Source organism: Lolium rigidum, chromosome 3 (assembly GCF_022539505.1).
Source record: "Lolium rigidum isolate FL_2022 chromosome 3, APGP_CSIRO_Lrig_0.1, whole genome shotgun sequence".
NCBI classification, from domain to species: domain Eukaryota; kingdom Viridiplantae; phylum Streptophyta; class Magnoliopsida; order Poales; family Poaceae; genus Lolium; species Lolium rigidum.
Window position 1 is genome coordinate 118,982,999 of NC_061510.1, and position 14,209 is coordinate 118,997,207.

Genomic DNA, 14,209 nt, shown 5'->3' on the forward strand with positions numbered 1-14,209 from the left:
GTCAAATGGGCCGATGTGTGCGCCCCCAAGGATCTTGGGGGCATAGGGATTATCTCTTCTCGTCACATGAATGTGGCCCTCATGCTGAAATGGGTTTGGAGGATCCTTTCTGATGATGGGGGTCTATGGCTTAAGTTAGTTAAGGCTAAATACCTACGGGGCCGGCCACTTCTTGCTTGTGACCGCCGGGAGGGATCTCAGTTTTGGAGGGGCCTCCAGGACATTAAGCACGAGATTAGAGCAGGACTATCCCTCTCCATAGGCGATGGTAGAGGGACCATGTTCTAGCTTAACCCGTGGTTGGGCGCCCGCCCCATTTGCCTTGACTTCCCGGACCTTTTCGCCATTTGCGCCAACCCCCTATTCTTGTCGCCGACGCCGCCCAGGGGGGCTGGGATATCCTGTTCCGTCGCGGTCTTACCTAGGGAGAGGCCCTGAGTCTGGCCATGCTGCGGAACCTCCTCCCGGACGTTCTGCCGGGAGGACTAGATTCACCCTCTTGGCGCTTGACGCCTTCCGGTTCGATCTCCGTGCGGACGGCCTATAGGGCCTTGTTTAGGGGACCCCCGATGCTCTGGACTGCCCCTCTTTTTAAAGCGCCTATCCCGCTTAAGACGAAGATTTTTCTCTGGCAGTTGCTTAGGGATCGCCTTCCCTCTGGGGTGGAGGTGGCGAAGAGACACGGGCCGGGCGATGGGCTTTGTCCATTGTGTGCGATCCCGGAGACGACGACCCACATAATGTTCTCTTGCCCCGCGGCCCGTTTCCTCTGGAGCTTCCTCCAGGAGGCGCTGGGCCTTGAGTGGTAGGCCTCAGCCCTCGGTGAGTTCATTGAGGCCCATGCGAACAACACCGGTAGGAGGAGGCGCCTCTTCTGGTTGGTGTTCGCGGCCTTGACCTGGACCCTGTGGACTGTGCGTAATAAGATGGTCATCGAGCGTATCTTACCTCGACGCGCTTCTGACTCCTTATACTCTTTCTTGGCTTTGTTGCAGCAGTGGTACCCGCTGTGTAGGCAGCGGGACAGGGAGCGCCTGGACGGCATGCTTAGAGGATCTTCTTGCGGCGGCACGTCGCCTTTCTACGTTGTCCAGCCTCTGAGTGGCCCTTTCCTATGGGGTTGTATCGCTTTTCTAGTTCTTCTGGGCATGTTGTGCTGTTGCCCCAGCAGACTGTTGTTGTGTGTGGTGTCATCGTGGTGTTGTATCCGAATCTTGTATGGTTGTGGTTGCTTTATTTATAAAGCGGGGCGAAAACCTATTTCGAGAAAAAAGAAAAAGCAAATCCCCGAACGGAGGCAAAGGATTCTGTAGGCTGTGGCCCGTGGAAGACCAGGCCGTCCGTGCATATTGGCACTCGCGCTGCCGCTGGGCCATGCAGTCCCAGGCGCCGATCTTTTATTTATTTGACCCGTTGTGTCCAATCAGGCCCAATAAATAGAACTACCCTACCCCTATATCGCTATCTCAGGAAAGGCAAAAAAAATTCCTCAAAAAAAAAAAAGGAAAGGCAAAAAAAAAAAAAATTCCTCATCCCTCGACCCAATCAGCCATCCCCGGCGATTCGTCGGCGATGGTGCGGTCATCCAAGACGGTTGCGAGGGTTACGGTCACCACATGTGATGAAGGATCAGGCTGTTCCAAATCGGCGCCCAAGAAACGATGGAGCGAGCGCCTGCGAGGGAGGGTCATCTTCTCGCTCCTACCCGTGCATACGAGGGCCAAGAGGCGCGCTGCCGCCGCTATCTCCTCCAAGGCTAAGAAGACCTATCGCACGGCGTAAGCTGACGCTCTTCTGTTTAGTTTGTTTTACCCCTTCCATCTAATCCTACCTGTAACCGTATCAATTCCGGCGAAATTTTTGCTGTATTGAATAATTACACATCTATTTGAATACGCAGGAAACATGCCTCCCGGAAGGGAAAACTTCAGAAAGATGACGAAGTGAATACCCACAAGGGATACCTTAGTCAGCAGTATCCAGTTTCTGGCAACCTTTCTCCAGGGTATCAAGATTCTGGCTGCATTTCTCCAGAGTATCAGCCAGATATTGATTGGGAGATACCGTCCCCACAAATCTCACCATCCACTGAGCAGCAACGGATAGACAATGCACGTAGAGAATACATGATCAAGGCCAGCCAGGCATTAGAGTATTACCATGAGAAACATCCTGTGCGTAAGCTCTCGTCTTTTTCCTGCTGTTTCCACTAATTTCACTTGATCAGGTTAAGCATTAATGCTGCTCACTGACTGTTCATTAAAAAAATATATTCCATTTTGTAAGGTTGACCATTACAGGCCCGTGGATGTCAATCTCAAACAGTTCATGAACATTATCGACGAAGCAGGCTACTATATCCATATGAACTTCAAAGCAGAAAACATGGAAACCAAGGCTGAGGAGATCTTCTTTGCAGAGCTGTTACTTCCTTACGATCCTCTTATTGATTGTGACATTGTAACTGCATGTCATATCATTGGGCCTGAAGCTCTTGGTAAGATCAACTATCATTACTATTTGCTGCATGTTGTTTACCTGCTATTATGTATTATATATCTATTATGATATTATCCTTCATTATATGGTACTCCAGCTTGCCAAAACGTCTTATATTGTGGGGCGGAGGGAATACTTTGTTAATGTAACACTTCTTATTTTTATTTTTTTTGTAATCTTGGGGTTTAAGATCGATGCGCAGTTATGCTAGTGCCTATGTTTTGTGTTGATGCACCTCTTTGGTTTGTGTCATATGTAATTGGACCTGCTAGGTCGCTGGGTATGCAACATGAAAACCGCAAGTTTTAACATTTATAATTGGGAAAAAGCTTATGGATGCTACTGTGTGTATCATGATTTTACTGTTTGGCCACTGGTTGCCTGACTGACATGTGGGTATGTGCACGTACTTGATGTTTCTTCAGATGCTTTTTAACGCATGTAGAGAAAAAATGAAAAAAAAGATGTAACCAGATTTATTTCTATTGGAGTTCAAGATATTGGTATATTCTCACTCTTGGAATGTTCTATTACATTAAACTTCATGACATTAAATACTCCCTCCGTCTAAACATAGGTGTCTCAACTTTATCTAGATACGGATCATATCTCTACCTAAAATGCATTTAGATACATTCATATCTAGACAAAAGTGAGACACCTATTTTTAGACGGATGGAGTATGATTCATCTCTATAAATTGTTTGTTTCATGATACTTTTGTTAGCACATTTAATCATTTTGGAGAATATCTTCCAGAAGTTTCTGATGCTCAATATTCATCTTCAAATTTGTGCTATTTCTCTATTGGTTGCAATGAGTACGTTTAGACTTGAAGCCAAAACAATTGGATGTCTTGTTTTTTCTAGCAAATGGATGGATGATCTTTTGTTGATTGCAGTTGAGCCATTTTTGTGTGTGTGTAGGTTACTAGGTTGTTAGATACTCTTCTAACATAAAGGCATTAAAAGAGAACAGTGCTGCTTCAGTAAAAGAACTTAGTTCTATTAGTTCCTGAAATTTGAAAATCCTGCAGAAGGTGGTAGGAAAATGTATACTAATTGAAGGTTAGCCATTGACAGACTATAACTCCAGAATATGAAACCTAACTTGAACTCCCAAAATTGAGTAAAACAGAAACACGCAGACACATCTACTCTACAGTACCAGGCCTCTCCTACTGCAGCACCACTGGTATATTTGGCCGTGCCATTTCTCCACGGTTGTTTGGTTGCCTGATATCAAACTTTCAGCAGCATTGGCATCCTGAATACACCAGACAGATCCATTAGGTCTAACCTCATATGAATAGAGCCGTCCAAACCCTGCATAGAGCCATTAAGTTGCCATATTGACAAGGGGTAGAAGCACTTGTTCATTTGGGTATCACATTCATTCATAGCCAATTGTTTTATCCAACCCACAACAAAATTATTCTCAGAGTTAGGAAAATATATGTACACACACATCAGTCTTCAGTAGTTCAGTGACTGCCGTTAGGAACATGTTGTCAACAAAGTACCATTTTCAGTCATCACTGACTATGCCTTGTATGTAGACTTTATGCGCTACCAACCATCCGCATACAAATATTTTTAAGATTCTTCACAAACTGAAACATGTACAGATATTTGGACAGCACATTTGTACTATTGTACACGGCATCCACAGCCAAAGTATATTTTTCGCCAAATAGAGTAATGACTATAAATATCCATATTAGGCATATACTTAACTGACAAGTCATCCAACCTTTTACCACAAGAGAGCACGTGCATCGGAGACTAGTTCACTGCATGCATTCCTTGCCCCGTTGATCACAGGTTACTAACATAATAGTATTTTTTTTATAGGAAAAATCCATCAACAATAATATGCAGTGGAAACGGAAATTAAATTATCTGCTACAACAAAGTGGAAAAGCTTATCTTTCTTCAATGCGGGAGATGCAAACTTTTAGTTCATACTTCAGAAATTTTGAGATGCAAGATGCAACTCTACTCGTTTCCGTGCACCAAATCCGTTGCACACTATCTACTTTCATGCCAAGAACAATACCTGAGAAAACGAATGTGCAGGGAAATGAGTAGAGTTGCATCTCAAAATGTCTTATAACAATACCTGATTCAACACGAACTCATTTTGGACCCCAATGCCCAAAGTTTTTCTCCACGTGCAGTACAGTTGACTCATGTACAGCATAGCAGTTGTAACCTAATACTATTTGAGATTTCACTGAGGACTGTCACCTCTATCGCCATGCCTGGAACTGTAGTTCAGACAGTAGTGTAAGTAGTTGTCTAGAAAAGGAAGAATTAAATAGTGCAAAGGCTGTTTGGCTTTAGTTCAGTTAGATCTACACCAACTGTTATTGTGCTTCTTTCTATATAGTTTGGGACATCGCAGATAAGAACGGATTCACGGCCTGATTCCTTGGGGTTGATGCTGTCAAGTGATACTTAAGCCGCGCCGCCTCCCTGTGCCGCCTCAGGATCCTAGCTGCCACACCACCGGCTTCCCCACGCAGCCGCTCGAGCTCGACGCTGCCGAGGAGATCCCCACACCACGTGCTGCTTTGTCACCAGCAGGCCGCGCCTCGCGGTGGCTGCTTCCCTGTGCGCTGACAGCAGACCAGCCATGTCGGTTTCATTTCTGGGTTCGGCGCTGTCTTGACCTTCCCCTTCGCCGGCTTCGGCTTCGGGTCCTAAATGGCAAGGGCCATACACTTAGTTCAGCGGTGTGCCCCCAGATTGCGAGAGCAAAACGACCTCCAAGTGGCGAGTGCAAAACAACTTAGAAAGGATTAAGTCAGGTCTGTGGGTTGATTTCAAAATTTCTGAGTGGCTAAAATGTTAGATAATGCAAGGGCCATACACTTAGTTCAGCGGTGTGCCCCCAGATTGCGAGAGCAAAACGACCTCCAAGTGGCGAGTGCAAAACAACTTAGAAAGGATTAAGTCAGGTCTGTGGGTTGATTTCAAAATTTCTGAGTGGCTAAAATGTCGGAAATTCAATTCGGAACATGGGAGCATATGCTCCTGCCACCGGAAAAATATTTTGAAATGTTCAAAAATTCGAACAAAAAATTTCTTGCTTACGTATCAACATTTTACGTGCGCACACCAAGTCTTGCGAAAAACCGACATTTTTTGTGACTTGTGCGAAAAAGATAAACAAAACGTCTCGTACACAACCATTTTTTACCGAAAAATTTGTCTTTTTTATAGATGACACTCAAAATGTCGGTTTTCTGTGGAACCACTTTGTGAACGTGTAGAATTTCGAGATGTATCCACTAAATTTTGTGTTCAAATTTTCAACACTTTAAAAGTGCATTTAAAATGAAGTTTAAAAACCGGGAGCATATGCTCCCAGGTGCCAAAATGCCACTCCCCTAAAATGTTAGATAATGCAGCTTACATTGTCTAGTTGCTTTTCCTTGTTGCAAATAATATTCAGTTAGGTGACTGGCAGTAGCTAGATTCAGGTAGTTACTTACCGTTGTTTAGACATTTTTTTAAACATAAGGCCCTTGGCCCGCCTTTATATATAAAGCCATCATGGCTAACAGTAGAGTCGATACAACGCACACCACAGAACGAAAACCTCCATAAGTCTAGTGCCACCATACAAGTACACAAGTCTGAAACACATAGATAGAAAACAGCAAGGAGCTAGCGTGGAGCCGCGCGCAGGAAGCAGGTGAAGCTTCGATGACGTCAGTGTCCTTCGGCCCGGATCCTCGCGTGTAGCCTCCTAACCTCGTCCAGCGCCACGTCCAGTAGTGGTCGGTCCCTCAGTCTGACCAGTACCCTCCAGCTCTGCATATAGATAGACATTTTGAAGATAGCATCAGCCGGGCGTGGCCATGACACTCATCTTGTCGCCGGTTGCCGGCCCTGGGTTTTGTCTGCTACCCTAGTTACTTGCGATCCATCCGAGCTCCTCCTCGAAGCCCCTTTCGTTGAGGCCATGCGTCAGGCAGTACCCGGCTCCATATAGACGGTGTGTCTCCCCTTTGCGCGATCATTCCCGAGCCTAGGGTGTTTAGACATAGTCTAGTCACTGCATCGGATGCTCGTGGGGATGGACACGATCCAGAAGATGCAGCGAGGTTTTAAGGGTGATGGACTTGGGCGGTAGTGGGATGGCACTACCCAGTTGGCTCGGTCTCTGATCCTAAGTTTTAGTAGTCAGTTGTAATTCTGAGAATAAGAAGAGGAATAGAAACCAGAAAAGGTCGCAAGTTGTGCGGGACGCAAAACCTTTGTTTCCTGTGTGTGTGTTCATTCTGCGTGTGAGTTGAGGTTCCAGATAACATAAAACGCAAAAGAGATGATGCACCATGCACCATCGCTATCCGTTTTCAATTCAATAGTATAGATAGATATGTTTTTATGCGCACCTGTAGGAATGTTTGCGTGCAACACATCTACACCGTTGGTTTTTACACCTGAACTCATTGCTGAAAAGGATTGTACTGAACAATTGTGCCAGTTTTTTTTTTCTTTTAGTGTAAATGAGAACTACTTCCTCTGTTCGGATTTAATTGACTTCAATTGTCACCATGGTTAGCTCATTCATCTTCTCTCCCCGTGTTAATTAAATCCGAAGGAGGGAGTAATATCTTCTAAAAATATCATTCTTTCTGTAGAAAAATATTTCTGTCTACAAAAAGATAATTCATGGGTATAACCAAAAGCCCTTGTGTAAAATCCATTCTTTAATAACCCTTATGAACTGAAACATGTAGTTCGACCTATATAGGACTTAGAACTGACAAGTACCATAAATGGAATTCGACTCATTTTCCAACCCCTGATGATACTTTTCTCATACTGTACTAGTATTGAGAGTCTTTCAACGTTGTCTGGTAGCAAATAACGATGTCCGACTTTGTTAAGCTTCTTCGGTTGACAATGAATTGGTTGAGTATCACCATTTACTACACAATTGGCATACTGCAGAAGCATATGGAAGAGCTTATATTCATTGTTAGTATTTTATTTTGTATAATTAGTGTTCACAAAGATTTGAGGAATGATTGCTCTGTTTCAGGTGGTTTGAGGCATGTTTAAAGTCTGGATGATATTGTGTTAGTTGGTGATGCATTGGATACAGAGAATTGCTATGCCTGTTATGATGATGTGAAGCATCCTCGAGGGAGCAGCACCTACCAGGCCGGTCATATGGGACATTTTATCTACGATTAGTTTGAGATATCTGAGGAGTAATCTATACCTATATATAATAATAATAATAATAATAATAATAATAAAGGAGCTAAGGTTTCTGCCAAAATTTTCGTCCAACATTTTTTAGAACCGTTTTATCCTCCCATCAATTTACATATAACGCACCAGTGCCACCGTACCGGTCAAACTAAATAACAGGGGCGGAGCCGCGGAGGCCACCAAATTCATCGATTCCCCTGACTCCTCCACACGGGCGGAGGCCACCGAATCAATCGATTAGGAGTTCAAGATAAACACGTTCCCCTCCAACTTCCACCTCAAGATAGATCCGTTCGTAGCCCCCTCTATAAGATCAAACTGCCTCCTACCCTGATTCTCAAATCCAAAATCTCCTGCCGAATAAATAGCTAGGGCTTCCCGTCGAGATTTCTCCTGCCGAATTTATAGCTAGGGTTTACAGTCGAGATTCCCTGACTGATAGATCGACCCGAAGGTGCGCCCAAGCGCTTCCCTCACCGCTCATGGTGCGGCGGGGGTGTCTAACATCAAGGCGGATGAGGACGAGTCACCCGTCTGTTCCTGAGGCCAAGGCGATAGATGCTTTCTGAGACCAAGCGGCGGATGCAGACGATTCAGGCCCGACTTTTCTGAGATGCAGTCGAATTCCCTATGGCCCTAGCTCAGCCGTAGTTGGCAGCTTCGTCCTTGTCACACAGAAAGAAGAGGATCGGAGGCGGAGCTCTCTGGGAGGAGCGCAGTGGAGCGGAGATGTTGAGGAGGGCGCGCCACCCGAGACGTCGTGCTGCTCGTTCCTTCTCGACGGTACCTCCATGTCCTGGGGAAGCAGGGCACAGACAAGTTTCTGCCGACAACCTAAATATCTAAGTGTATATGCAAGGGCAATGAACTGGTAGTGTATCTCGGTTAGCATAGTGAATTCGGTTATAATTGTTTCAGTAGTACATTGAATTTTTTTTCAACTAATGACCTATTCAGTCATTGGTATATCAATTCACTCCATTTGTGTTAGCGACTTGGCAAGCTTCCGATTCACCAACGAGACAATAACAAGAATATGAAACGGTTTTCGTAGTAAACGTTCATTCAGATGGTGCTTGGTGCTTGCTTTGGCAGTTTGGGTTACTCATCAACCCATTCTACATGCTTGCTCTTTCCTCTCCATTTTTTAAGAACACAATCATAAAGTTATGATGTTGTGAGACATGGTTGTGTCAGAACTCAGGATCGATCGGTGTGGCCTAGGAACTGATCGAACGGGCTTTCGATTGGTTGGTGTGGGCTTCGCCCTACCCCTACACGATCGGTGTGGCTTGGGAATTGATCGAACAACCCAATCACCATCATCAGGATGGCCGCTTTGTTACTTCACAAAAAACAATTGTAGGCAACCATCGATCATGTTGAATAGTCCCACACCATTTCCCTAAAATAAGTCCAACTGGTTTATATAGGTTTGAATTTGCCTTTATACCAGCAAGGTAAATCAAAAAGAAGTAGCACCATGATCTGAAATTCTCTTTTGATGGGAAGAGAGGATGGAAACCTGGCACGCGAGATTATGAGAAGGATCAGAGAAATAAAGTTATCTTTCAGATTGTGATGGTAGAGAGGATGAAAATCAGACACGAGATTATGAGAAGGATGTTTCCTATGCAAAGTATGTGTGATATACTCTATCCTTTCACTAATATAAGTTTACTATAACCATGGCCAGCGGCGACAGTGCAATATTGCATTCCTTGGAGGCGCTAGAGAAGCCGTGGTACAGCGACCCCGATGAGATCGTAGTGTACGTACCAATGTAATTCATATCGTCGAACACACTGACGTTGACCAAGGGATGCTAGACCGGGATTGGCAAGAAAAATATTGGCGTGTCAAGTCGCCCTTAGGAATCATCATTCATATGGATACTGTCGACGGAGCCACGCGCTCCCATCCAGGCCGCCGTAGCCGCACGCTTCCGCCTTGACATCCACCACACGCTCCCACCGCCGCGCACTCTCATCCCCGCGCTAGGCGCTTCCCCTTTCTCGGATGCTGCCTCCATGCGCCCCTCGTAACCGATGCGGGAGATGTCTTCCCCGATGGTTGCCCCCTTGCGTGTCGGTTGGTCGTCGTGGATCTCCATCGATCTCTAGCATTAGTTTCTCCCGGTGCAACGCACGGGCACTTTTGCTAGTAAACAGTTAATGTTTGATTGTATGCTTTCTTGTCTGATGGTTTTCTTTAGGTGTCTTAAGAATTTAACAGCTACAGGTTGCAGCATATATATTGGTATCTGTAGGTAGTAGAATTCTTTTTTATGTAAAGATGCTTTAAATTGTCTGATTGTCGTGACAAAGGTTTTTATCCACATTTTAAATTATAAGGTAAAACACATCGCTTTGGGCAACCTTATAGGCCATCCAACCTAATGTGTGTCGGCCCATAAGTTTTCAATTGTATGGAGAGAATAATGATGTGATGAGATGAAGAATGGACAAAAGCTCAAGCTTGAGGATGCCCATGTCACCCCAAGAAATGTCAAAGAGGTACAAACGTCAAAGCTTGGGGATGTCCAAGGCATCTCCTTCTTCATCAACAAAGTATCAGGTCATCTTTTAAGACGTTATATTTTTATTGCTTTCAAGATGCTATGTTTTTATTGCTTCATATACTATGTGTTGTTTTTGGAGCGTGTTTATTTTTCTTTTTTTATTTTGTTTTGTTTGCTGTAGCATATGGTTGAATCCCAGCATACTTGTTTTGGAGAATGACACACTTCGTTTTCATTTGCATATAACACTCTAGTTTTCATTCATATTGTTCACCGAGTGTTCTCTTTTGCTAGTACTACGTTTAGCTCTTGTTTTTCCACTTGTATTTTGTTCAGAGCTTGTTAGTTTTCTTTAGTTACGTATGATTAGCTCGTTGATCTTTATTGATTATTATCTATGAGGGTTGTTTCAAATAAATTGATTGGTGTGGGAGACGAGTAAAATGTTTCATGCTTATAGTGATGCAAAAGGAAGCTTGTTTAGACTGTGGCTTAGACTTTAGCATGTCATGTTAGATATTATTTTAATCATATGCTTAGTAGTTTTTGTTGTAGCATGACTTGTCTCTAATAGCTGAGAGTGTTTAATGTGCCATTAAAAGAATCTTGTGTTGTTTCCATCATACAAAAGCATAATATTGTGGTATTCTCCTTTGATGCTGAAATTAGGTTGACTTGGCACATGCTTACACCATGTTATGACTACAAACAAGTCACCTCAAGCCTCTATGATCGTTTAGTTTTTTACTTGTAATATCACTTTATGCTTTGGTTAATAATGTTTTATTGCTATGCATGATTATGGCCATTATTGCTCTCTTAGTTGGTCACCAGTCTTTTGCTAGGCTTCGTCTGTACTGAGTATGAGCTCTACTCGGTGCATCCAACTCCTAAAAAACCAAAGTCGCCAATTGTGTCCATCATACATACCTATATGTGGTATTTCACCGTCACTCCAAAGTAAATTGCTTGTGTGCTACATTTAAACCTTCAAAAATTATTACCTGTTTTGTGTTCCTGTTTTAGCTCATGAGGAAGTGTTGAATGCTTTATTGTCTCTATCATGTTTATTTTGGCTTCACACCTTGACTAGCATGCATAATGTGCTAGTCCCTAATATTTCAAAAAGACCAGGCAAGCGGATGCCCAGCCCACTAAAATATAAAATGAACCAATAATCAAAATCTTCTAACACTATGTATTTGAGAAATCATGAACTTAGCTTGTTCAAACAAATGAGAAGAGGAACTTTATTGTTCTCTCTATGGGAGCTGCTCTTTAAGCCATTAAATATGAAAGGATGATAGATCATTTGATGCCATTCGTTGACATAGACATACATACCTCTCAAAATACATTTTCAATACCTCTATTTTGTTCAAAATAAAAAACTATAGCACATGAGTAATCTTGCTTCCCTCTGTGCAGAACCTTTCTTTTACTTTTATGCCGAGTCTTCATCTGCTAACTTTATGCACCAATTAAGAGAGCGTAGTTGTCATTCTAAGTATAATGCGCACAGTCCAAAAATTTTTATTATTGATTGATTCATTATTATGTTATTGCTTGTTCTCAAATTGTTTGCATCTAGTCACCCTTTGAACTTTAAAAGTGTCTTGAAATTTATGTTTTGCTATTTCATGAAGGATAGGTTGAATACCACTTTGCTATGTTTTCTCTATGCTAAAAAAAATAAACAGTTGCTTCAAGTGCACTATTATTCATGATCTTTTGTTTGAGTTACTTCTCATGTTGTAACATAGTTGCTAAGTTCTATTGTTACAATTATATCGATCATGCCTATGTTTAGAGTACTTTGATCCCAGCTTACAATATTTTTACAATAAATTGATCAAGATTGTGTTGGCTGCATATCACCTCAAAAATTATTTTTGTTATCACTTACCGACTCGAGGACGAGCAGGAGTTAAGCTTGGGGATGTTGATACGTTGCAAACGTATCTATAATTTTTGATGCTCTACACTTGTTTTACACCAATTGCTATATGTTTTGTTTACACTTTGTGGCATTTTTATGCATTTTCTGGAACTAACCTATTGACAAGATAACACAGTGTCAGTTCCTGGTTTCTGTTGTTTTTGTATTTTAGAAAAGTTGTATCGAAAATATTCTCGGAATTGGACAAAATGAAAGCCGAAGCTCCTATTTTACTTTGACGAAGACGGAGTCCAGAGGGGAGACGGAGAAGAGCCAGGAGGTGGCCACACCACCGCTAGGCGCGGCTCACCCCTGGTCATGCCTAGGTATGGTGTGGGCCCCTCGGGCGCCCACCGACCTCGCCCTTTCGCCTATACATTCATCTGTTCTGGAAAAACCTAAACATCAGAGCCTCCATCCACGAAAAGTTTCATCGCCGCCTCCATCGTCGACCCTAGCTCGGGAGGGTTATGAAGCTCTTCCCGGCACCCTGCTAGAGAGGGAGATCATCACCGAAGTTATCTACATCGCCATGCACGCTTCTGAAATGATGCGTGAGTAGTTCATCTCTAGACTACGGGTCCATAGCAGTACCTAGACGATTGTATTCTCCAATTTATGCTTCATGTTTAGATCTTGTGAGCTGCCTATCATGATCAAGATCATCTTTATGTAATGCTATATATATTGTGTTTGCTAGTATTCGATGAATATTAAATACTATGGTTGAGATTGATTAGATTGTTATATGTTATTTGTGATCTTGCATGCCCTCCGTTGTTAGTAGATGCTCTGGCCAAGTATGTGCTTGTGACTCCAAGAGGGGGTATTTATGATCGATAGTGGGTTCATACCTCTAGTAATCTGGGAGAGTGGCAATAACTTCTAAGGTTGTAGATATGCTGTTGCTACTAGGGAGATAAAAACAATGCTTTATCCAAGGATAATTCTATTGTTTACTTTACACACTTTACTTAATGCAATAATCTGTTGCTTCCAACTTAATACTTAAATGGGTGCGGATGCTAACCGGAAGGTAGATTATTAGTCATAGACGCAGTTGGATTACGGTCTATGAATCTTGTTGTAATGCCGAAATAAATCTCATAGTAATCATCTTGTCATGTATGGTCTTTATTATGTCAATTGCCCAGCTGTAATTTGTTACCGAGCATGTTATTTATCTTTATGGAGAGACACCTCTAGTGAACTTTGGACCCCGGTCCTTTCTTTTACACTACAAATACCTGTTCTGTTTCCTTAGATTGCCAACTCCCACGGCAACTGCAAGCATTGTTCTTTTATTTCACTGCAAACGAACATCTCTTTCCACACTATACGTTTAATCCCTTGTTTTCAACAAAACCGGTGAGATTGACAACCTCACTGTAAGTTGGGGCAAAGTATTTTGTTTGTGTTGTGTGCAGGTTCCACGTTGTTGCTGACACCGATAGTGTGCCCTGCCAAAGTCAGCTAGCAACACTTTCAGAAGTGATTTCTTTCTCCTACTGGTCGATTAAACCTTGGTTTCTTACTGAGGGAAAATTTGATGTTGTGCTCATCATACCTTCCTCTCGGGGTTTCCCAACTGCGTGCTCTGCACAACATTAGTGGTCTTGCATTCTCTTGGTCCTCATTGTGGTTGCGAGGTTGTTGACGATGATTGTCATCTTCATTGCGGCGGTTTTGTTGATGAGGTGCTTGAGGAGGACGCCTTCCATGCGGTTGTCGAGGGTGTGGTATCACACTAGCTTCACTTGATGCTTCATGATGGCCATGACGATTTGCATTGAGATCATGGTTTCTTCCATTGAGAGCTTCGTCATCATTGTGGTGACTTGCTTCACCTTGATGGCCATCCGGTGCTTGATGAGCTAGATGATTGAAAGTATTGTGTCTTCTATTGTCAATGATGTTCCTTCTTGCGCCATTATCTTGAGGAGCATCAATATTGATGATTTGGCGTTCTTGATTCACTTCTTTTTTGGCGTCATGTTGTGGTTACCTTTGAGCATT

The 14,209-nt window shown here is 43.1% G+C and overlaps 1 protein-coding gene across 1 annotated transcript; it reads left to right on the plus strand.

Moving 5' to 3' along the window:
• The first annotated feature begins 1,536 nt into the window (after positions 1-1,536).
• On the plus strand, positions 1,537-3,433 carry LOC124695416. The gene is made up of 4 exons (XM_047228270.1): positions 1,537-1,778; positions 1,901-2,174; positions 2,287-2,497; positions 3,426-3,433. Exons 1-4 carry the CDS (start codon positions 1,573-1,575, stop codon positions 3,431-3,433), a joined length of 699 nt encoding a protein of 232 aa, XP_047084226.1. The 5' UTR covers positions 1,537-1,572.
• Positions 3,434-14,209: the final 10,776 nt, after the last annotated feature.

Coding starts and splice junctions, on each gene's coding strand:
- LOC124695416 (XM_047228270.1), top strand. CDS start 1,573: ATGGTGCGGTCATCCAAGACGGTTGCGAGGGTTACGGTCACCACATGT. Junction 1,779..1,900: donor AAGAAGACCTATCGCACGGC/GTAAGCTGACGC, acceptor TTGAATACGCAG/GAAACATGCCTCCCGGAAGG. Junction 2,175..2,286: donor ATTACCATGAGAAACATCCT/GTGCGTAAGCTC, acceptor CCATTTTGTAAG/GTTGACCATTACAGGCCCGT.